General features: G+C 50.2%; 6 protein-coding genes across 6 annotated transcripts; 4 read left to right on the forward strand and 2 right to left on the reverse strand.

Moving 5' to 3' along the window:
* Positions 1 to 1,580: 1,580 nt before the first annotated feature.
* On the reverse strand, positions 1,581 to 4,383 carry CTHT_0037220 (putative finger protein; the record flags this gene model as incomplete). The annotated part of the gene is made up of 4 exons (XM_006694084.1): positions 1,581 to 1,850; positions 1,922 to 2,682; positions 2,735 to 4,188; positions 4,244 to 4,383. 4 exons carry the CDS (start codon positions 4,381 to 4,383, stop codon positions 1,581 to 1,583), a joined length of 2,625 nt encoding a protein of 874 aa, XP_006694147.1.
* A 3,625-nt stretch (positions 4,384 to 8,008) lies between these two features.
* Positions 8,009 to 10,216, forward strand: CTHT_0037230 (uncharacterized protein; the record flags this gene model as incomplete). The annotated part of the gene is made up of 1 exon (XM_006694085.1): positions 8,009 to 10,216. The coding sequence occupies one exon, from the start codon at positions 8,009 to 8,011 to the stop codon at positions 10,214 to 10,216; it is 2,208 nt and encodes a 735-aa protein (XP_006694148.1).
* Positions 10,217 to 10,730: 514 nt separating this feature from the next.
* On the reverse strand, positions 10,731 to 11,087 carry CTHT_0037240 (uncharacterized protein; the record flags this gene model as incomplete). Its single annotated transcript, XM_006694086.1, has 1 exon — positions 10,731 to 11,087. The coding sequence occupies one exon, from the start codon at positions 11,085 to 11,087 to the stop codon at positions 10,731 to 10,733; it is 357 nt and encodes a 118-aa protein (XP_006694149.1).
* A 3,546-nt stretch (positions 11,088 to 14,633) lies between these two features.
* CTHT_0037250 (acylglycerone-phosphate reductase-like protein) lies at positions 14,634 to 15,743 on the forward strand (the record flags this gene model as incomplete). The annotated part of the gene is made up of 4 exons (XM_006694087.1): positions 14,634 to 14,674; positions 14,728 to 14,780; positions 14,839 to 15,007; positions 15,101 to 15,743. 4 exons carry the CDS (start codon positions 14,634 to 14,636, stop codon positions 15,741 to 15,743), a joined length of 906 nt encoding a protein of 301 aa, XP_006694150.1.
* A 2,095-nt stretch (positions 15,744 to 17,838) lies between these two features.
* Positions 17,839 to 18,894, forward strand: CTHT_0037260 (palmitoyl-(protein) hydrolase-like protein; the record flags this gene model as incomplete). Its single annotated transcript, XM_006694088.1, has 2 exons — positions 17,839 to 17,971; positions 18,038 to 18,894. The coding sequence occupies 2 exons, from the start codon at positions 17,839 to 17,841 to the stop codon at positions 18,892 to 18,894; spliced, it is 990 nt and encodes a 329-aa protein (XP_006694151.1).
* Positions 18,895 to 20,263: 1,369 nt separating this feature from the next.
* Positions 20,264 to 21,935, forward strand: CTHT_0037270 (uncharacterized protein; the record flags this gene model as incomplete). The annotated part of the gene is made up of 2 exons (XM_006694089.1): positions 20,264 to 21,844; positions 21,903 to 21,935. 2 exons carry the CDS (start codon positions 20,264 to 20,266, stop codon positions 21,933 to 21,935), a joined length of 1,614 nt encoding a protein of 537 aa, XP_006694152.1.
* Positions 21,936 to 22,436: the final 501 nt, after the last annotated feature.

A 22,436-nucleotide genomic window follows, 5' to 3' on the forward strand; every position in this document is an offset into this window, starting at 1 on the left:
TGGAAATTTCTGCCAACTTGAGTAAAGGAGGTGAACAAGCCAAAGAGAACCCCAAACACTGCACTTTTGCTCTGGATCGAACACAAATCGATAAGGTTACATAAGTAATGGATGAGTTCGAAAGTGTTTCTTCCGCATAGTTGATTTAACCGACAGAGATATGGCCGCGGCTCAGTTCTTGCGTGACGATTCTTATGGCCATGAGGAATATGTCGAGGGTGAAAATGCTTATGTCAGCCCTCCCCAACAACCACACGGTCAAAGCACGTCAAACACCTTCACCCCTCCTGATTTTCATAATCGCATAGCTTCTCGCCAGAAAACTCTAGTCTGTCAAGTTTTTCAACAATGAGGAGGGTCAAATTGCTCAGAATCAGTACTTAGATCGGGATCAGGTTGGGACTGTTCCCCTCGCACAGCTATGCCAAACCAGCCGCCTTACAGCGGTATGTATCGCTCGTCCGCAGCTGCACCACCTCCACTACGAGATCATATTCCCATTCCCGCAGCACCTGGGACGCCAAGAGGAGTCCAAGCCAGTCCTGCCCATCCCGCTATGCGCGGAGAGTCATGGTGCCGCAATTATCACAAAACTGGCCTGCAAAATCTCCTAGCGGAGCCGGCGGGACCGGGAGTGATGCAGATCGAACAACGTCATCTTCCACTCGGTGGAATGAGAACGACGCTGGAGAGTACTAGTTCATTCAGATGGAAGTTAAACTTTCAATTATGACAAAGGAGGGCTAGGTCGAGAGGCGTACGGGCATGAAGTCGGTGACCTCGATGGAAAGGTATGAGCTAAGATGGATGGGGCGAAAGCCAATGGTCCGGAGACATGAAATGGCACAGAACCAGTATCCGTCAGGGGGAGGTGGTGAAAGGTATGTTGTGATCCAGAAATGAAGGGTATAATTCGAAGACCATCGAGGGATCATGGCTATCAGTGCGTTTTGCTATTTCTACTTTAACTGTTTTCATCTTTTCCTTTTGAATTTGTTGGATCTCTGTTGCTTCCTTACATTATATTGTTCTGCCATTTCGCATCTGGGCAAAACTGCCCCTTGTTTTGTTGCGAGTTCAGATCACTGTTGAAATTATTGGGAACGGACTATGTCACATGGACACGGCAGTCCAAGGAAAGGGATGTCCCCGACTGCCAACACAAGGGACACCAGAGACAGGATGATTGTGAGCGGCACAAATACGTGGTTGATCCCGGAAGATGTCTAGAGCTGGATGACCGAAGAGAATGAGCCATATGGCCGAGGCATGATGAGGATTCTATATAGGAAGCTGTCCGGTCATGATAGACTTCCCTTGGTTCCTCCTCTCCCTGACACAAGGACACTGAGGACCAAGAAAGATTATTACACGTAGTAATTGACTTCGCTGTGCACCCCACATCGCCAGTAGCCATCTTACCCATTTGACCTATTGTCAATCCCTGCCTGCACCAGACCAAGTCACCCGTTACAGACCACACAGGATCGACTCAATCGTGAATGCTCTCACTCGGCTCTATATCAGTTAAGATTTATGCAACTCTCTAATTTACCATGCTTATTTTGTCCCTGCCAACTTTATTCATGTTCCGGTCTCCTCCTCTTTGTGTCCGCGCCCAAATAGTCGATGGGGTTCCGACACAGCGGGCACGTGTTGCGGCCGCTATTCTGGAACCATTTATATAGACACACACGATGGAAGTAGTGGCTGCACGTGCCGCACTTCTTGTCTGGCAATGTCTTGTCCTGAGCAATGATTGAATAGCATATCGCGCACTCTTCCTGACCCTTCAAAGCGAGGGAGATGTTGCGCCTGAAGGCCATCAAACCATCAACCAAGCTGCAGTTCTGTAAAGAGAAAAGACAAATCAGTGGTCTGAGCCTAGAAATATATTAAGTCACGATCCCAAATCACTTACCCCAAACATGATGACGGCCTTGATGCCCTTAAGCCAAGCCTGCCACTTGTCATCCCTGACGGCCACCCGCTTAACACTCAAGACCTCGACAGGATCAAGAGGGTATGACTTGGGCACCTGCAAGAGGATAGTGGCCGCATCATCGTCAACAGGATACCCGGCAGTTATCTCTCTCATGGTTTTGTTGACCTTGACCACGAGTTCTTGTGTGTCTGGATCTCCTCCTTCTTGCTTTGACGCCCATTCCACAACCTCATCGAGGGCATCCGAAATGATGAGCGGTGAGAAAAATTTCTCCATCCATGACTGAACCGTGTTCTTAGTTTGCTTATATGGGCAGTCGAAATACCACATCTTAAACAAACCAGGGATGTATTTAAGCACAAGGTAGAACAGGTGGATGAGAAGCCAGTTCATGTCCCTCTCAGCTGGCTCGGAGTCGGCGAGATCAATGCTGTAGGAACGGATGTGCTCTGCCGTGAAGCCTTCTTTGTCGAGGTCAAGAGCACAGGCGAGGGCATGGCCAAGAACGTCAACAAGAAAATTGAGGAGAGGATCGAGGTACTTGTCCTTGCGGAGATTTTCCGTGTAATCGCTGCGAACTCTGAAGGAAGCCTTGCTGTAGGCATCAAAAACGAGATGCCAAGCCAACAGATAGGAGCGGATAGGCGCGGGAAACTGTGCAAGGTCCTCGTCGGAGTACTCATCGGGATTTGGGGCATTGAGGAGCAGAGAGAGTAATTCGTCAGGGAGTTGTGCAGCTGCCAGAGTAAGTCATCTGTGTACTACTGGTTTTGGATAACGTATACGTACCTTTTTTGTCCAGAATAACAGCCAGATTGATGTCCTCTTGCACAGCAGGCAAGGCACGATGGAGCAAGCCAAAAGCGGCCTTTTGTATCTCTTTCGACTCGGAAGAAACCGATTCGTAAAGGCCGCTGAGGTCTGTAAGGTGTGTATGTGGTATTTTGCTTACCGCTCTTGAGAGCAAAGCATCGACCAATTCGCCAGGAAGACTAGATGGCGCTTCCCGCGGAAGGGTAAGAAGAGAAATTAGCCCTGCAGACTCGTCCTTTGCATGGCTCTCCAGAGCTTCCTGAAGGTCATCGTTGGGGTCTTCGGTGCCATGAAATGCCTGCATAAGCTTAAGAGAGGAATGAATGTAAGGCAAGCGCTCTTCTGGTTGAGCTTCCTTGGCGTGCTCCCATAACCAAAAGCAGTATTCGATCGCCTGCTCCCAAAACGGGCCGTACGTATCTTTGCAGCCTGGAAGAAACCGGGCGATCGCTTTGCAAATCTCGGCAGCCAGCTGGTGACCAATCTCCTCGGGACTCTCTGCCCACCGCATCATTTGCTGAAGAGCGAGAACCTGCTTGCGTGTCTCGACGGGGACCTGGCCTGCCTCATACACGGACATGGTGAGATTCAGCAAAACGAGGGATGGAAGAGTTTGTGGCTGTGCTGCAGAGCACCCTGGGATTTCGCTGATCAAGCGGGTACACAGAGTCAAAACAACTTTGGAAGACTCAAGCGCACCACCGAAACCGGAAAGGAAGGCAGAGGCAGCCAGAGTAGTGTCCGGAGCCAGCCTCATAACCCCAAGCCGGGTGATCCACTCTTCAAGCCTGGTTGGTGGCCCATGTGCTTTAACCAAGGCTTGGAACAGCGAGCTTAGAGCTTTGGCAGTGTAGAACGCTCCAGGACCCGATCCCTGAGTCTCTCGAATCATGAAGCCTGTCAGGCGCTCGAGTAGAGAGTCACCGGACATGTCCAAATCTCTCCAGCTCTCAGCAGCTGCAACAATGGCCTCGACGGCCGCAGAGCTCAAATCAAGGAAGTCTTGCATATCGACCAGGGCTTCTGGAGAATTATTCCACAAGCCTTCAGGCTCACCGACTGCTAGTTGATCACCGGCCAGAGATGCAGTGACGAGGAGCAGATATACAAGTTCGAGCTGAAACTCTGGCGGTAGTGAAGCTAGCTGAACTCCAGAAGTGAGGAGCTTTGCTGTGAACAACGCCATCCTGGCCGTGACGGTGCGACCGGCACTGTCTCGAGTAAGTGCTTGGTTTGCTGAGCCGGCGCCGCCTTGGGCTAGGAAGTAGGCACCGCTCATGCTGCTGGTCAATGATAACGACGGATTTGGAGGGCGCGAGAAGAAGCGTGACAGCTCCGTCATCCATTCCGTTGAGCTAGGGAAGACATCTTCCACTGACAAAGATTCAGATTGAAGAGAGGAAAGAGCTTGTTGGACCAAAGTGTCGATGCTAAGAAAGGATTAGCAGACGAGAAGCGGCCTAAATCAAGGAAGGGACTACATACGCAAGGGAGTCAGGTCCAGCCTGACTCAATTGACCTTCAAGAACACGAATGAGCGGGTTCTGTTTTGGAACATGTTTGTCCAAAAGCTTTCGCAAAGCGGCTGCCTTTTCCGACAGCAACGAGTCTGAGAGTTCCGTCATAGCCAGAAGATGGGTGACTAGGCGAACATGTAGATCGTGGTTGGCAGGGATAAGCTCAGGTTTCTTCTGGATAAGCTTCTCCAGGGCTGGAAGGGCTGACTGCCATATTTCAGGGCTTTTCAGAGCCTCAGTGATTGCCAGTGAGACCGAATCCAGTGATTCAGGTGTTAAGGAATCGTATGTCAAGCTTGCCTCACAAAGTTCCGTCAAACTGGCAGACGACCCTTGGCTCAGGTATCCTTTCCAGCTTGAGATGAGAAACTTCTGGAGTGAGGAAGACTTGTGAGAAAATGCCGAGGTTGATGGTATCGCCAGAAGAACTTTCACAGCGGAACTAGCTGAGGTTTGATCAGGAACGTGAACTGCCTCCTCAACAAGAACCGTCCAAGTTTCTTCGAAGCGGGAAAGGTCGCTGCTGAAGAGGGTCTGAAGGTCTGCAACAAGATAAGGAAGTGATGGGGATGCAGCGATCAGTTGATACAGTTCTGGCTGCTCTGACGGGAAAAGAGAAGACGAAAAGTCGTTTTTGGTCAGAACTTGAGGGATATGCCTGACTGCGGACTGTATAATGGCGGCAGCTCCGAAGGGCTTGAAATTTCTTCTTTGGAGCAAGTCCAAGGCACCATGCAGAATATCCAGTGATGACTGTATCACCAAGTTCTGCAACGACCCACAGGCTGTACATTCTTGAGACAATATACAGCTAGCCAACGTAAACCACCGTTCACCTTCTGATGCGATCGATTGTTGAGACTTTTGGTATCCCTCGGAGACTTCTGGTAAGGAGTTGGACAATCGGGACAAGAATGAGGTCACCAATTTGTTCCACTCAACCGAGACAGCTTTTGTTGTGTCTGCATCAGGATGATTTGCAAGAGCAATCCATGCTGCCACAAGAAAATCTGGGTGTTGTGGTGACGGTAATGATGATTCGGGACTTGGGTGAAGGTATTGGTGTGTGAGGTTGGAGAGGTTACCGTCGATGAAGTCACTGGTTACAGAGATATGATTGATGAAAGTCTCAAACACCAGAGCGTAAGATCGGAACGCTTGATATCGACTTGGCCGAGTCTCGAGTCTGTCAGCGATTCCTTTACGCATAGATGCAAGGAAGGCTGACACTGCCTCAACGCTGGGTGACTTGTCCGGAAGCACAAGGAGCAGTTCATCTAAAGACTTCCAAAATTCCTCAACCCCTCCTTGTGAGCCCTGTGAGACGAACTGGTGTAGGCGATGGAATGGATGTTTTTGTGTGCCCCAAACTTGCGGGAAATGCTTCGTTAATGAAGCAAGAACTTTGAGCAGGTCACTCGAGGAACCGACCTGACTGTTTCGGAGACCATCTGCAATAAGTGATTGCCCAATCTGCTGTAGTCGTGGCTTAACAAGCTCAGGCTTTGTAGAAAGAATAATGTGTAAAAATTGGTAAAACGCCCTGCGCACAAATGCATCTTCTGTTTTGGACATAGTCCACAAGGCATCCACCTCCAAATAGCGAGCCAAACCGTCCTCAAGGGCTGCAAGATCCCCTTTTCTGATGAGGTTCAGGACGAGTGAAAGACTCGCACCAACGACTCGGTAATACTTCGCATCGGCATCTTGTTTTGTTGTTGATCGTTCGTCGCTTAGTGTATCAGGTGTTTCTTTGATCGCTTCGATAGCAAACTCTAGGGCGCGAAATTGGACTGCCTTCCAGAATGCCTCTTCTTTCTCCTTAGTTTGCAAGAATGCGGCAAGCGCGTCGCTGGCAGCCCGTGCTACCCGTTTGTCGCGATCAAATGTGCCGGCAAGCCACGGCCCAACGAACTCAGGAAGCTTTTTCGCGAGGCGTTTTTTCGCAAAATTGAGTATATTAAAGAGTAATTGGTGGGCCAGCTCACGAACACGGGGTGAGTCGTCAATGGAGAGTCTTGGGTAGAGCTCAACCTATCAAAACGATGTCAGTCCCAGAGCCAACGCGGAGGACGAAAATGATTTCAACGGACATAAGCTTGTATTATTGAGTCTTGCAGCCCCTGAGTATTGGAAGGCTGGTCTTTTACATACGCCAGGACATCTTGGAGTGCCTTTTCTTTGGTGGTGCTCGCTTTCTTCAGCAAGTTCTTGAAAGGCACTACCACTTCATGTGGGATGCTTGAAAAGTCAGGGGGAGGGGTAAGATATGAAAGCGTCGTTGTCGAGGTTGTGAAGCTCCCAAAGCCTCCTTTTGAGGCTTTTGAGCTGTTTGGAAGCATGGGACTTGGGGTGTTGGTTCCTGCTTTAGGGTTGTGGCGTCTAAAAGCCGATGACATCCAAAGGCATGTCAGCAAGCCGCAAGAAACTGGGGGAAGAAAATATACAAGCAAGCTTCTCGGCTAACCTCAAATGTTGGCTTTGCAGTGAGACTTTACTTTTTTATGCCGCAGAGACCAATATATCGTCGTTGCCGCCTTCGGACAGATACCCTCGCTCATGTCTCGGTGTGACTGGTACGGCGTAGGTCAGTGGTGGGGCAGTTTCTTCAGGGACAGAGTACAGGTGGGGTAAGCAGTACCCCCCAAGTGCATAATTGGCAATGGGTACCATTCAGCGCAAGCTTATGCTTGTACAGGACTTTATGTGCTTACTAGTTTTTTTGCTTAAATGCATAATATAGCACGGTTCCCAAATGACGTCAGAGTGGAGTTTCTGATCTGCTGTTGACAGGTCGGTGGAAGCGGTTGAGGGTCGTAAAGGCATTCGGCTCTTGAACTGAACACCAGAATTTATTTCAGCTACAAACGTAGTAACTACACAAGCCAGGTTATCTAATTATTGTTCCGTCGTTAAAACTTGCACCGTCCTCCAAACTCTTCTGCATAGACAGCTCGCTGCTGATAACATACTGTAGGTTCCTACAGTTTTACATGGAGCGCGCCTTCCTGTGATGGATTGTGATGCAGCTCAGTAGCCGGCCGACTTCATACTGTATCCATGGCCAATGTGTCCCAGCCTTACGCGAGCAAAACAAGTATGAACTCTTAGAGGCCGTGATTAAAATAGTTGAATAGTGGTTGTTGGTTTGCATTTTGATCAGAAGGTTCCTGCATTTTTTCATTGAGGGCCGTATCTTGGGATCATACGCGGGCACAAGTTGGCACAATACCGTCCCAAGTGCACGGAGGCCCCACCTCCCCGCAGACTCCGAGACGTACGCAGCTGTTAGCTCATCATGCTGCTTCCCGTTGGCCTGGAAGTCCATGGACAACCACCTGTCATCCATCTTTTTCTCCAAGCTCGATCAGTCCGTTGGAGCCCGATTCCATCCAAGCTTTTCTATATGCTTCACATGTTAGATCTGCATCACAAGCCTGAATTCCAGCGTCATATATAAAGTTTTCTCCTGCTGCCCTAAGCATGACGACATCCTTCCTTCGCCGTTGAGTACCGATCCTGTAAGTAAGGCATTGTTTGTCTCCCCACCGAGATCTTCATCTGTCCTCGCCTGATTCCTAATCATCATCTTGCTGTGCCAGAAAATTTTCATTTCAACAACCTCTCAAATTAAGGGCGATATCTTCAGAAACGATCCGACCTGCTGCTTAGGCGTTAGCGACCAGGTAGTTCAGGTTCCCGGGTGCTACGACTTCCGACCTAACCACTCAGGATGTCATTGACTGGCACCTTGTCGCTTGCAAGAGCCCGGTGTTTTAGGGCTGTATGCTATTACAGATCTCCAGGTTCCTTGGCGTTCCGGACAAGTGCTCACCATCTGAGACAACCATCACGCGGCTTCCGATTTGGCCGCTTGTGGTCGTCATACTGGGACCCTGACTTCTATCGGGACATATGTTCCCGCTACCAGGGCTTTCAATACAACAAGTTCGACAATATCACGCGCCCATCGTCCTGGGAGAAACATGACCTCAATGAAAACACAAGGGTGGGAGTGAAGCAAAAGGTTGAGGGCTACTGGTATCCAGGGGTCAGGGTTGGCCAATCCAGCTCCTTCCAGACGAGCAGTCATTCGGACTATCAAACACCCGACAATCCTGAAGGTGTTCGGCCAGGTCAGAACATTGAGGATGCAGAGAGAGCCCCTCTTGAGCATCTGCTTTTCGGTAACAAGTATAGGCACGCCCAGAACACCTCTTCTAAGGATGTGAGCCAGGGGAGTGCGTCCTCCTCGTCTTCACAACCTTCTGAACAGGGGGACTATATCATTGATCCCATAACACTCAAAAAGATATTCAAGGGTGCACCAGAGACAGCTTATACGAGTTCCGATACCGACGTTGAAATACCAGTCGAAACATATAAGCCGCAGTTCGAGGAATGCCGGCCGCCCGTTGATAGCGATTCCAAAAAGGCGAACGATGACCAAGCGGACACTACCAGGTCGTTTGTTGCGGATTCCACTCACCCGGAGCAACAAAATCCATTCACCATCCATCAGACCAGTGGAAGATATCCCCCCTATTTTGCCGAACCCCATATATCTGCCGAAGAAAGAGCCTACTACAGCCGTCCATTCCGCAGCCATGAACCTGATGGCTTGTACGCTGCTGGGGCCGAATCTGCCACAGAGAGCACCAAGTCGGCCAACCACGACATCAGGTCAAATGAACGGGGAGATGAGTCAAGCTTGGCTGACCTTGAAAAGCACAGCACTAAGGACCCGGCGGCAAGCTCTGTCAAGTCTCCCTTAGAAGACGATCAGAGCTACCACGAAGCATATGGATACGAAGATTCAGAAACTCCCCGGCATGCGAAAGTCAAAGGTGAAAGCGCCGGTCAAGAAGGATCGTCAGCTTCAGCCACCCAACAACAATCTCAAATGGATGAGAGTTTCAAGGAGAACAGTGCAGAAGCAAAATTCGAACCTAAAAAGGACTCGAAGAGTGCGCCGAGTGTCCAGACATCTCAAGAAGAAAAGAGCCCCTTCCGGAAGCTGGTCGAGGAGCTGATGGCTCAAGTAGCAACGGAGTCAAACGTGACTTCGGAGCGCGAAGCCCGCACAGTAGCATCAGTCAACAACGCAGAAGATACCAGCGCTAAGGTTTCACGTAAACCGAAACTGACTGGCAACTACGTCCGAGACTTTCCGGAGGATTTCTCCGCGACCTGGACAACGCAGTTACATGAAGACATCACGGCCGGTCAGTCAGCGGAACAGAGCGAGACTGGCCGCATTCAGCCAGCGCTGGAGAGGATCACAGAGTCCACATCAGATAGTACGAAAAAGACCGAGACCACTCCTGGTGGAGCCGATGCCACAATCTTGCCAAAGCCAACCGTCTACAAGGTTCTTGTCTACGACCCGACAATGCAATGCGTCCATATTGCTGAGACCACCTCTACCACACCCGACACCACCACTCCGCTCTCACCTGCGGAGGTCCTCCTTCGTCTTTCTAATCCAGCAAAGTTCTTCCCTCAATTTGGCCCTCTCCAGGCTCAGGGATTTGAGATTGCATCTGGCAGCGGCGATGTGTTGATTTTCCGTAAGGTACAAAAAAGGGTTTCCTCCTCGGATGCGGAGCTATCCAACAACCATGTTGCCTCAACCGGGTTTGTTAACCCCATCGACATGACGGGTGGCTCTCGGGCTTACATGGTGGCTGCTGATCGCTTCGCCAACCACAGTATGCCTGCAGGAAGGGTTGGTGCTACTGTGGAAGGTGAGATGCTGTCACAGAATGATGTTTCGGAAGAGCGCAAGAATTATGGCTCTGGCAAGACAGAGAAAAAGAGCGTTCCTAAGCGTCTTGCCATCGGAGCTGCTTGGTTGGCCGGTGGCACGTACGCCATTGGCGTTGTGAGTGAGTACTTCAAGACCGGGGGCTCCGAAGATAAGGGGAAGAGGAGCTTGTGAGTAGAAGGCGTACGACCTAGTGCTTTTCTATTTGTGCTTTTTTGCAGGAATCTACCATGGAATCTTGGATAACGGGAGCATTTGCATGTGGTAACAGCGTCAAGGGGTGGGACTTCGATAAGGTTGGCGCTTTCTTCCCCACTTCCTTGGCTAGGAATGTAACAACTTCTGGCAATTAAATCTTCTTGAGCTAGAAACTTCCAATGATAACCGTACCACCCATCCAAAAGATTTCATGTCAGTCCTTAGACAACACGTGATTTGACATTCTGATGATCTATTTCTGGCAAGAAGGTTGTCGGCTGTGGACACGCCGCACGTCAGGATCGGATTCTGAATCGTATACCGAGCACTTCATCATACAGTAGCAACGAAAGACGAAAGACACCGGATCCCCACGTTCACTTTTCCTAGACACAAAGGAGAGAACGTATGCTAAACAAAATACCAGAGAAACTGTAAGAGAAGTGCAAAAAATGGCTATCCAACGCAAAAAGTTGGCTACAAACAACTTTTATCGCACCTCACTAAACCCCAGCGGCAAACCCTTGCTGGGTGCTTCTGCGATACGATCTTCTGGCACAGCAGCTTCCCGGAGCTGAACTTCATGCTTGAACTCTTGAACAGACCAGCTCTGATGGCTGCGCTCGAGGCTGGGTTTCCAGGCACCTGTGTATTCCATGGCGCGAGCTGTGGCAGGTGATTCAGCTGCCTGGGTTGTGGTAGCGGAGGAGGGGGCCAAATCAGAATGGCCAGTGCCGGAAGGGTTGCTGGGGGCTCGCTGGTATAACTTAGGGAAAGTGAGAAGAGAACTGGTGAGCTCATTGTCGGCTAATGGGACGGAGCCTTGTTGAGTTCCCGACCCTGGCATTGTTGGGGCTGTTGTTGGTACAATGTGAATAAATGGTCTGATCAGTGAGGGTGATGTTTGTATCTAAGTGCAACGGTGACTGGCTGATGGCGGGGACAACAGGACTCTCCACTGTTGCTTGGGAAGCTTGGAAATAAGTAGCTGATCTAGAGGTATTTGGCGGAGCAGGAAGCTCTCATCACAAACGTCTTATACTCTTGTTTTAAAATGCGATCTGTCGCAGTTCTTCTTCAAGTAGCTAGTTGGAAGCACAATTGTCATCCGATTCTTCAAGAATGATAGGTGGTCTCTTTGTTATGCGGGGTTAAGAGCAATTTTATCGATAATCGCGGCTTTATCGATAACGACCTTATCCCTTTCTTATACACCCATTGTTTCTCCCGTTCAAGCTCCTTGTCTCTTTGCTGTTCCCTGACGCCAGCACGGTTTTGGTCCTTTCATGTCGCTGCATTGAGTCCATATCTTGTGTTTGCCCCCCAGATTTTGACCCCTTATCTGCCGATGTGAGCGGTCTCGGCGAAACGTCACTCTGTCTAAAATACGACGACGGTCTTGCGACGTGCGAACCCGCGCCGACGCCCATCCCTGCTGCTGGGCTTTGTGGATTTTGAGGGCTACGGGGAAGTCTCAAAAAGCTCCCGCTCCGCGGGCTTGATGATGTCGACGACGCTATGGCTGCAGTCGACAGAGTATTGTGTATCCTGAGCCTTCCTAGTATCGCGGCAGGATCGTTTACCTTTTCCCCGAAGGACTCCCTAATTATTCGACGCGAAGATCTTGTTGAGTAGAATGAATGATGTGAGTCTTGAGATTGGTTGGCGGGCGAGCTCCTAAGCCGAGATCTTCGACTCAACCAGCTCCAATGCGGAGGAACAGCGTCGCCTTCGAGCTCCGCTGGATTTGGCACAGTTCCAATATCAGCTCTTTTTCCCTCTCCTTCTGATGCACTCGAGCCTGTCAATGTTGCCATTGATGAACCGGAGTTTTCATCCTTGAAGAACTTTTGCTCTCCACCTGAACTATAGCAGTCACCATCGGCCACATGAGCATTCTGTCTTCCTTTTGCTCTTCGGTGTCGGCGAATGGCAAGGAATGAAGTTGTCCACAAAATGATGCCCACGATCACGGTAACAATAACTATGACAGCAATACCTGTCCCCCGATTCAAAGAACCAATGCCTTTCTCCTCCTTTTTATGTCGACTTGATGTTCTTGAAGGTGTGTTGTTCGTTGGATATTGTATCTCAAAGACGATGCCGCCGTTTGTCCCTCCAAAAACCGTGGGAGTTTCTCTGTCGATAATCAGCGTAGGATATGAGCCCATCACCTCGCTGGATATCGTGAGTATTCTCGTCATTTTGTTAGCCGGAGAGTTCGTTGTCTCTGTCTCTGTTATGGATTCCATCTGGCTAGCAGACAGCCTGAGTCCCGGAGTAATGGGATGCGTCTCCAGGATCGTTAGATCAGCAGCTACCCGTCGGATTTGAAGCATCGGCCCAACTGTCACAATAGCTCCTGGAGTTGAGTCTTCACAGGCGAAGCCCCATGCTCCGCCACGCCAGTCTGATGTGTCTGTTGTGCAGCTCAAACCGGTAGGCACACAATACGCCGCTCTTTTACCCTGAGCGATCGTGGTAAACCCTTCGGCTGTTCGTGTCTTTGCCACTCCGCAGCTTGGTCCGACCACAAAACCTGAGGGGCAGATTGTTGGCGAGTAGTAAGAGAAACCAGTTCCCGCAATGTTGGAAGCTCACAGCGGAGGGTGACAGGGCAGAGGGCCTGCAATCGGGAAAAGCGGATACTGAGATAGAGATTGGTCAGCGTGATAAGCCACGTTGTGGAACATGGCGGCGTGAACACCGACGTTAGCGCAGCTAGCTAGCGGCGCTGGCTTCTGGGGGTTTCAGGTGTTGCTGACATGAGGCTGGTGTGGTGGTTAGCCTTTCAGCCTGTTGGAACTGGCGAAAAAAAGATGGTGATGGTCAACCATGTCAGAGTTGCGACCATGCGTTAATGGTGATATATCAAGCCTATAAATCAGTCTTTTATGCATCTGTGACTGCTTTAGAAGCAGATTGGTGGAGATATCTGAATGAAATCTGCTTGCTCTAGATTTACAGGTCCGTATTATATAATTCTTCATTGATAGTCTAGTTATCCTTCATGTCGGCAGAGAAGCGGCGAAGCAACAGCATTACCTGGACACAGTCTGTTGCTTGAGCGGGATGCAAGGCAGCCTGGCATCCAGCTTCTCCACCCTCTCAGTTTGAGCAGTCGTTCTTTACCCTTTTTTTGCCAAATGTGAAAGGTGGTATCGGCCACTGACATCCTCACAAAACCAGAAACAGTAGTTGGAGCAAGCATGTACGGCACAGTACAGCACATCACCATCGGGTCCCGCTTAGAATAGCGTCACAATGCTTATTTGTGACGTTGTTCAGATTCCCGTAGCACCCATCCGGCGCTCCAAAAGCCCAGCGTAGAACCGCGGCCCAGTGGTGTACTTCGCGCACTTCAAACAGCCCGAAAATACAGTTGGAGTCTTCCCCACATCAACATGCATCTTTTTATATTCCAGTTGGATTTTAAGGTTGCGGGGAGCACAGTTGGGCTCTTCTTACATTGTTTTCTGTCCCTCTCGAGCGTCAGTCGGGTTCTAATCAACCAGTTGCTGGTAATGGATGCAGCAGAGTGTTACTTTGACACAAGCCATTGTGAGCCACGCCGCCAACAAGATGATGTGTAAATTCCTTCAGCAAGGATAAACCAACGAAGACACAACAAACCGGCCACTCATGGCCACTCTATACCTGAAGCATACAGCAAATGTTCAAAGATATATGGGGTTTCTGCCATCATCTCATAGTTTCAGGCCATTCAAGATGGCTAACCACATCGTTGGTGTTGGGGTGGCAAACTCCCACCAATCGGCTTGGGGCAGCACGGCTCTGAAGTGCCCGCCAACTATCTTTCGAAGAGAGCATGTCGTCCTCCCTTGGCAGATCAATTGGCAGGATTGGCTTGGCAGACTCTGCGGTTTGCTTAAGCCTGATTCACCCGGATCCTGTGTGCAAGTTGCCGATGAGCACTTGGAACCCTATGTCATGAAACCAACGTGGTCTCCTCTGTGTGCTTACTGAACGTGTATCTCAAGCCCGATGGCACATGGAATGTTAAGTCAACTTGGAAAACTCCCCTTGCAAAGTTAAACATCCAGCAATCTTGATCTGAATGAAGAGAGTCTCCATAGCATTTAGCTCATGATAATCTACAACTTAGATTACATTTTCTATTCTTTTGTTTGAGATCATTTCGAGGTGGTAAACGCCATGGGGCAGCACGATGTTAACACCCAGTATTTAAACCCGAACCCTGACTAATGGCCTCAGCCATTCACATACTGGCATAGATCGGGGTGGGGTCCAAAAAAAGAGGGTGGAAATCTCGGCTTCACATGCCATTAGTGTCAGCATCGTGAGAAAGACATTGGCAATCTCAAAACCCCCAAGTGTACTTGGTCTGGATTCAATCAACAAATATTTCAAGATGAGCATCAAACCTGGTCAAAAGACGGTGCTTATTACCGGGTATGATCTTACCATGATCGTAGGCTGAAGCCCTGTCTAACATGCGTCGTCAGCTGCACGCCGGGCGGCATTGGACATGCACTAGCTCTCGAATTCCACGCCAAGGGTATGCACCTTGAGTATAAGATCACTTGGTTTTCCTTGTGCTTACTCATGATGTTTAGGCGTTCATGTTATTGCAACGGCCCGTAACCCAGCTGTGCTCAGTGAAATGGCCGATCTCGGCATGACAACCCTCCAACTGGATGTTACCAAGCAGGACAGCATCAAGGCCTGCCACGATGAGGTCGCTAAGCTGACAGGAGGGAGGTTGGATATTCTGGTTAACAATGCGTAAGTTCACTTAACATGACCGCTAGATTTTGAGCGTATCTGGCTTGTGATCCTCAGTTACAAATTCTTTAGTTTCTGACATTTGCGTCTTAGGGGCCGCACGCATACTCACCCTGCTACTGACATCGACCTTGATGATGTTCGTGAGACCTTCGAGACCAATGTGTTCGGTGTCATGGCTATGTGCGCTGCTTTTGCCGACCTTCTGATCGCAGCCAAGGGCTTGATCATCAACATCGCCTCTCTAGCAGCCATCACCCCCTATGTTTTCGGCTCTGTGTACTGCGCTTCCAAGGGCGCTGTCGTCTCATACTCGCGCACCCTTCGCCTGGAGCTCAAGCCATTTGGCGTCCGGGTCATGGTTGCCATGACTGGCACTGTGCGTAGCCAGATCGCTAGCAAACCTCACCGGACGCTACCTGAGAACAGCATTTACCAGCGGATTAAGGAGGTGTTCCAGAAGCGGTTGACTTTCTCGCAAAACAATGCGACAGTTGATACCCATGTGTATGCTCGGAAACTGGTAAGCAAGGCGCTATCGTATGAGAGCCCGCTGTTGTTGCGTGCGTGGTTCGGCAGGCCGGACTGGTTCTGGGCTGGTGGCTGGGCTCGTGGGGTGTGGTTCTCTACCTGGTTTGGCGAGTGGCTGCTCGACTTTGTTCTGTATCGCATGATCGGGATCAAGAAGCTTGAGCGGATCCTGAAGGAGGAAGAGCAGCAAAAGAAGCTGAAGTAAGAATAATAGGTGATTTGGGACAAGCTGGCACCACAGGTGAGGGGGTAGGGGGTGGTTTATTGTACTTGATAGGCACCTTTGAAGCATCTGGGAGGGTCAATTGCTGTTCCTTACCCAGTCAACCTTTGTTTGTTTGTGCTACATATAATGGATATGTTCATGCCTCTAGAATGTCAAACCCCTGTTTCGGAATGGAATCAAAGCCAGGACAACAGCTTCCTCATAATATCCCCTTCTATCAATCACATTACCAGTCAACAACCCCACAGAACCATTCTTTTGTTTAGTGTTTTGACCACCGAACAGCAGATCGTCTGCCTTACCTAATTCCATACCTCCCCTTATCAGTTCGGCGCTCTCGCGTGGAAGATAGTAAGTGGCTGTACGAGCCTTGCCAACTTTGACCCCTTTCCCATCACTTGTGGCGAGCTCTGGGCCCAAAACGACAATCCATGCAAAAGACCTCAACAGGAACGGGTCATCCGGATCGCTATCGACACCGCCCTCGATCCCGACCCAAAAATCCGCGTCTGGAACTGACTTCCGGGCGTTTTCAGCCCTGTTACGTGCCCCAAGTAGCGTCTCTGCATCTGTCATCGGTTGGTCTGATACTCCAGACGGGACAGCTACGCCTTGCACTACATGCCACTCCGCGTTCGGAGAGGGGGTGCCGGCGGCCTGGCTGCTGATACTGATATCTGTCGGCGACGAGGGTGGGGGGAACATACGGTTGAAGCCCCCCAGAGTGGCGTTCACTTTGACGGGATTCTGGGAGGCTACGACGATAGTGAGGGGCTTTGATGGGTTGGGCGTTGCCGCTGGGGTCAGAAGTGTGGCAGCATCCGTGGTGGGAAGGGCTCGGAACGGTGAGGGGTTGTTGGAGGACATATTATGGCGCGTCAGATCCTTCCGCGATAGGACTCAAACAAATCGAAGAGAATTAAATCGCTTAACACTTCCGCAAAATTGCAGATAGGTAAGTCAGTGAATGTGAGAAAAGGTATGAATGCGGGGAAGCGGTGTTGCTTATCAACGCCCATGGCGATCATTAGGGTTTTTGAAACAAGGCTAGGTCTCCACCCCATCTGCCTCAGAGTAAACGGTCCAAGTCTGCTCGAGATTGAAGCGTGCTATAAAGGGACCAATTCCTCTGCCTGATGTAAGAAAGTGAATACGCAACTAATTCTCAACGGGCGAAATATATCTGATTCACTAGACTAGTCCAACTCAGAGCCGGACAAGATTTGTGGATTCCCAAAACAAGCACGATCAAAACAAGGATAGAGGAAAAAAAAGGCAGATATTCAAGAACTAGCAGCTGATGAAATTTCATATCATAACTCCTGAGGAACCGAACATTCCATTCAGGGCTTGGGACTATCCTGACAACTGACTTCTACGAAATGACTTTGGCATCCTCGAAATTGCATGGCAACCCAACAGCATAGACGTATAGTAGCTATCCTACGATAGAGAGGGGAAACAAGCTAAATACCTATTATCCTGGTCAGCTCCGAATTTAGATCTTGACTGAAGACACAATGCTGGGTATAAAGATGGACTTCAGAAGGGTTAAATTGTAATCACTGTTGATCATTCCCGTCTTGAAACATTTTGAAAGCCTTTTTGTCATCATGAAAAAGAGGTGGATTGATATCATTGAAAGTTGGAGAGCAAACTTACCATTGAAGCATATCCATTGAAAATGTGATAGGTAGATTAAGAACAGGAAAGAAACTGGAAGCAATTGGTGATGCTCCGCTTGGGCTGTAAAATTTAAGCAGTTCCCGGCAACCTGGTCTCCACACGGCCACGAGGGGCTCGGAATTCGGGTGAGCTTGCTCCGACGAACTGGGCCAATCAACGCCGCAGAAAACAGGGCGTCACAAGTGGCTCCACTGCGGCCCGGCGCGCCTTGGATGGGGTAATCGGTCGCATCAAAGCATCCAAGGTCCCCCTCCAGTTGAACTATTTGCAACCGACTCCTACTCTTTCATTCTGTATCATTGCCTTCATCGTATTGTCACGACCATCTGCGAAAAAGCTGGCGTCGTACATTTTTTTTTGCTGTGTTCTATCTGCGATTCTCTAGACGATGGCGATACGGAACCATCTGACGGCTCTGGTCATCGCTGGCTCATTGCTCTCTGCGGCCCTGACCAAGCCACTTGATGTTCGATTCAGTGACGACACCGATGACACGCCACTACCTGTGGTAATTTGGCACGGTAAGTTTGGCTCAGTCAGCGCAAATGTGGGTGATGTTTTCGGTTGCTAATTGCGCTGGACTCTAGGATTGGGTGATGCCTATGACACTGACGGTATGCGCCGTGTGGCCGAGCTGGTCGAAGAAGTCAACCCTGGTACTTTTGTTTATGCGATTCGCATGGACGAGAGTGGCGCTCGCGACCGATATGCCTCCTTCATTGGCAACCTTACCAATCATATCGGGAAAGCATGCGCCGACATCGCTGCCCATCCTATTCTTTCGACAGCTCCAGCTATCGATGCCATTGGTTTCTCCCAGGGCGGCCAGTTCCTTCGCGCCTATGTCGAACGTTGCAATAACCCGCCTGTTCGCAGCCTGGTGACCTTTGGCTCACAACACAATGGCATCTCTGCCTTCCGTGACTGCGCCCCGAATGACTGGGTCTGCCGCTTCGCTATGGCTATACTGACTGGTGATGCTTGGAGCCCCACCGTGCAGAGCCGCCTCGTTCCCGCTCAGTACTATCGTAACCCGAATGAGTTTAATCAATATCTGGAGCATTCGAACTTTCTTGCCGACATCAACAATGAAAGGGTTGTCAAAAACGAGCAGTACAAGAAGAACATCGCGCAGCTGGAAAGCTTTGTTATGTACATGTTCGAAGACGACAAGACCGTTATTCCCAAGGAGTCATCTTGGTTCCATGATGTCAACGGGACCGAAGTTACCCCCTTGCGCCAGCGAAGGCTGTACACAGAAGATTGGCTCGGACTGCGTGAGCTCGACAAGAAGGGCGGGCTTTATTTCCGCACAGCACCTGGTGAACACATGGAACTGTCGGAGGAGCTGTTGGTTGAAGCGTTTGGCGATTTCTTTGGGCCACTGAATCGACATGCTGGACGGTCAGATCCACGCCCACGCTTACAAGCTGGTGATCTCTAAAGTTTGAAGATACATTCTCACATTCTCAACTTGAGACTTCGTCGTATACTTCCATGGTTCAGGGTCTGCTTTGATATCAGGTCTGGGTTGTTATGGACAGGAACGCTAGGGCTGGACGGGTTCAAGGATATGTTAAATGGTCGGGCGTTGTTGGAAGTATTACAGGTTGCGAACGCGCTGCCGTATCTGGATTATGGGTAACTGTTAGTCATAGAATAGTATTCCGTACATAGGTGCACGAATGCCCGCTCGATCAATCGACTCGGTGATGAATTGTCAGTTTGCAGAAGCTGTCATGCTCCCAAGCTTTCCCACGTTGTTCCAAATAGCTCGGCATGGTGTTGCCTCGTTCATCTCGTACCATAGCTGGGCCAAACTGCGACTACATTACAGAGGTTAGGTAGCAAAGCGGGCAGGCAGAGGCTGAAAATGTAATGACAGCATCTTCAGAGCTCCAGTCTAAGATGTTGCCGACACAGCAAATGCACCTTAAGTCCATATCTTACTGATAGTGCTTGTCGTGGGGCCAGTGGGGTTGGAAACATGGAATTAAGGCGTTCTGTTGCATGTTCTCAAGGAGGTATCTGTCCGGAGTCGCGAAAAAACGCGCCCAGTAGCGGGGAGTATCCGGCGAAGCGGGGTTCCAATGCAGCAAGGAGGCTGGCGACGACGAGAATTTTCGCGCGAAGAAGTCTAGTAAAAGCCAAACTTCTTGATTTCGATATCGCTAGAGCCCGACATAAAATTAAATGGAAGCTTTGACAAGTCCATTTCAGCATGGAGTGCTCGAGTTATAACAATAGGGTGCAGCCCCCGGGGGTGCAGGTGGTGGCATATGCAGGCAACCGGTACGTCATTTTGGAAATTCAGGGTGTCCTGAGTGCCAAAGCGTGCAAGACGCGGTGCAGCTAGTGGGTCCCCACACGCCAAACGCGCCCACCACAGGCCGTTTTAATGAGTCGCGTCTAGCGAGTGAGTTCGCGGTTGTCCAGACACAGGGATGGGCACGACCTGCCCTGCATTTCTTAAATATCAAAATCCCCACCCTCGGCACACTTTGGCCTCTTCCAACCTGGGCCATCTCTGCCAATATCCAGACCGCCAAAGATCCAATCTAACTTTTCCATTTGTTATTCCCCTTTGCACAACCCTTTCGGCCTCATTGAAAACTGCTTTCCAACCATACTTGGGGTACTTGTACATGAAGCGCGAATATAGCTGGCGGAACTGACCGTGCCCGCACCTCTGACGCGTTTTGACGTGGCTGGCAGACTTGAGCCTCTTAATATCGCATCACAGGTGTCGTCAACTTCATCTTACCCTAATTGGCACAAATTGCAGTGATCGAAGCGCATCAGCCCGATACCCAATGGATTCTTCTCCGCCGACGCGTGGCAAGGCCTTGGAGCCTGCGCTGCCTACAGCAGGTGTCAAGCGTCCAGCTCCCTCGCTACTCCCCCCATTTGAGCCTCTCTCATCGTCACCGGGCTTGCCACGGCCATCTAAACGACAAGCAGGCACTAATGCCTTCGTCAAGTACCCTACGCCGGCGCCGACGTCGAGCACTGGCATCCTTTCATCAAGCCCTCCACGCGTTGGGATGCGGCCTTCTCTCCAACGGACTCAATCTGTCGCGTCAGAACGCACTCCACTTTCCGACGTCCCATCCGTGGAACTAAATGAAAACGGCGACACACTGCTTATGGGTCGGTCGAGCTCTTCATCGCATTATCAGCTTTCAGCGAATAGACTCATCAGCCGTGTTCATGTCAAGGCGCGGTATATCCCGGCCAGCACGCCCTTGGAGCCCAACAGAATCGAAATTGTCTGCACCGGCTGGAATGGGCTGAAGCTTCACTGCCAGGGTCAGACCTGGGAACTGGCCAAGGGTGACTCGTTCACGTCTGAGACAGAGGGCGCTGATATCATGCTCGATGTTCAGGACGCGCGGGTGTTCGTTCGGTGGCCGCGTCGGGATAAGGACCGTGACGTGCTGGACCACTTGAGCGATTCGTCTTGGGATGACTCACCACGACCTCGGCCCAGGCGAGCTGTCCTTGACTCCGAGCTTCACGGAAGTCCCTTGAGGCGCTCGACGCGTATCGGTACTCCGGAATCTCCGACACCGGCTAATGTGACGAGTTCCAGCACAAGCCTCGATGATTTCCTGCCAGGTAGCCATGATCATGGAAAGGGCCCTGTACAAATTTATGAAGATCCCAGTTGCGACGAGAATGAGGCTCCTAGCAAGACCAAGGTTGATACCAGCTTTGCCACTCAACTGAACAACAGCTTTTCCAGTGATCTGAGTGATCCACAGTCAGACGATGAAAATGAACCCAACGAAGAGAACGATCCCATAATCCACTCTTTCGGCCCATTTAGTGGGCAGATTTCGGATCGATTCTCGTCCTTCACCGCATATTCCTCAAAAAAGCAGTCTTCCCTCCTGAAGCCAGTTTCCGAGAAGAGCGTCGATAAAAATGCCGACAAGCGCTCTAGCCCGTCTGTGACCAGCGAACACCTGACGGCCTCCAGCACTGGCACAGCAAAAAACCCCGCGGCAAGCTCGGCTACTGATGAGTCTAAGGCCCCTCGCCCGATTCCTGACCTTCCCCCTAACATGAGCGAAGAACGCATTGAAGAAATCAAGAATCATGTTGTCAACCAGCTGGCTTTCTCTCGGCTGTCATCTACACCGCTGTCCACGATCTTGAACAACCTTCCTTCCGAAGATCGTAAGGGCCTTTCCAAGGAGCAGCTTCGCCAAATTATTGAGTCGATCGCTTGTGTTGGTGTCATTCGGCGACAGGGCAAGGACGCGGCAGGGAAACCGCTTGAGAGCGAGTACTATTACACTCCCGAGCTGGATACGAATGATGAGCGCCGCATCACTGTCACTGATGCTCTCAAGAAGCCTACCTTAAGAAGCTGCAGAAAACAGCACAAGGTTAGTGTTTTCTCTCGGCAATATGGTAATCGGTTCAGTGGGCTAACCTTGAGTGTAGCAATACTACTGGAAGCGTCCTCGTACCCCTTAATGGGTAACTTATCCTTGACTCTCTTTTGCATTCTTTCGCGGATCGCTTTTCCCTCGCAAAGTGGAACAGGATCAAGGTGGCTTTGAGGTTCTGGCGCATCACTCATGTCTTTTACCTTGTCAAGACCTCATGGTCCCTGATTTTAACCTTTTCTCTTGTGTATTTGAACACTTCCCGGAGCTGCATAGCGTCAGGCGTCATCTGGATCGGAGTATTACTTTTCTTTTCCTCCTCGGCCAGCTTGTTCCTGTCCATCTTCACTTTGGGAAATACGACTTATGAAACTGGACATTGGAGAAAATAATGGGAAAACTGTTTGTAGGTAAATGTAGGATAGTAGGATTTAGGCTCACTGTGTTCAACAATGTAATGTAGGTTCTGTATAGTGGAGCAGATGCATCTCTGCGATGCTAATGCGAATCAACGGGGAGAAAGTTTTGAGTTAAGACATGTAATCACCAAAAGTATCGTCTCCAGCCCAATCAAATCTCACATCCAGAA

This window comes from Thermochaetoides thermophila (assembly GCF_000221225.1).
Source record: "Thermochaetoides thermophila DSM 1495 unplaced genomic scaffold scf7180000011816, whole genome shotgun sequence".
Classification (NCBI taxonomy): Eukaryota; Fungi; Ascomycota; class Sordariomycetes; order Sordariales; family Chaetomiaceae; genus Thermochaetoides; species Thermochaetoides thermophila.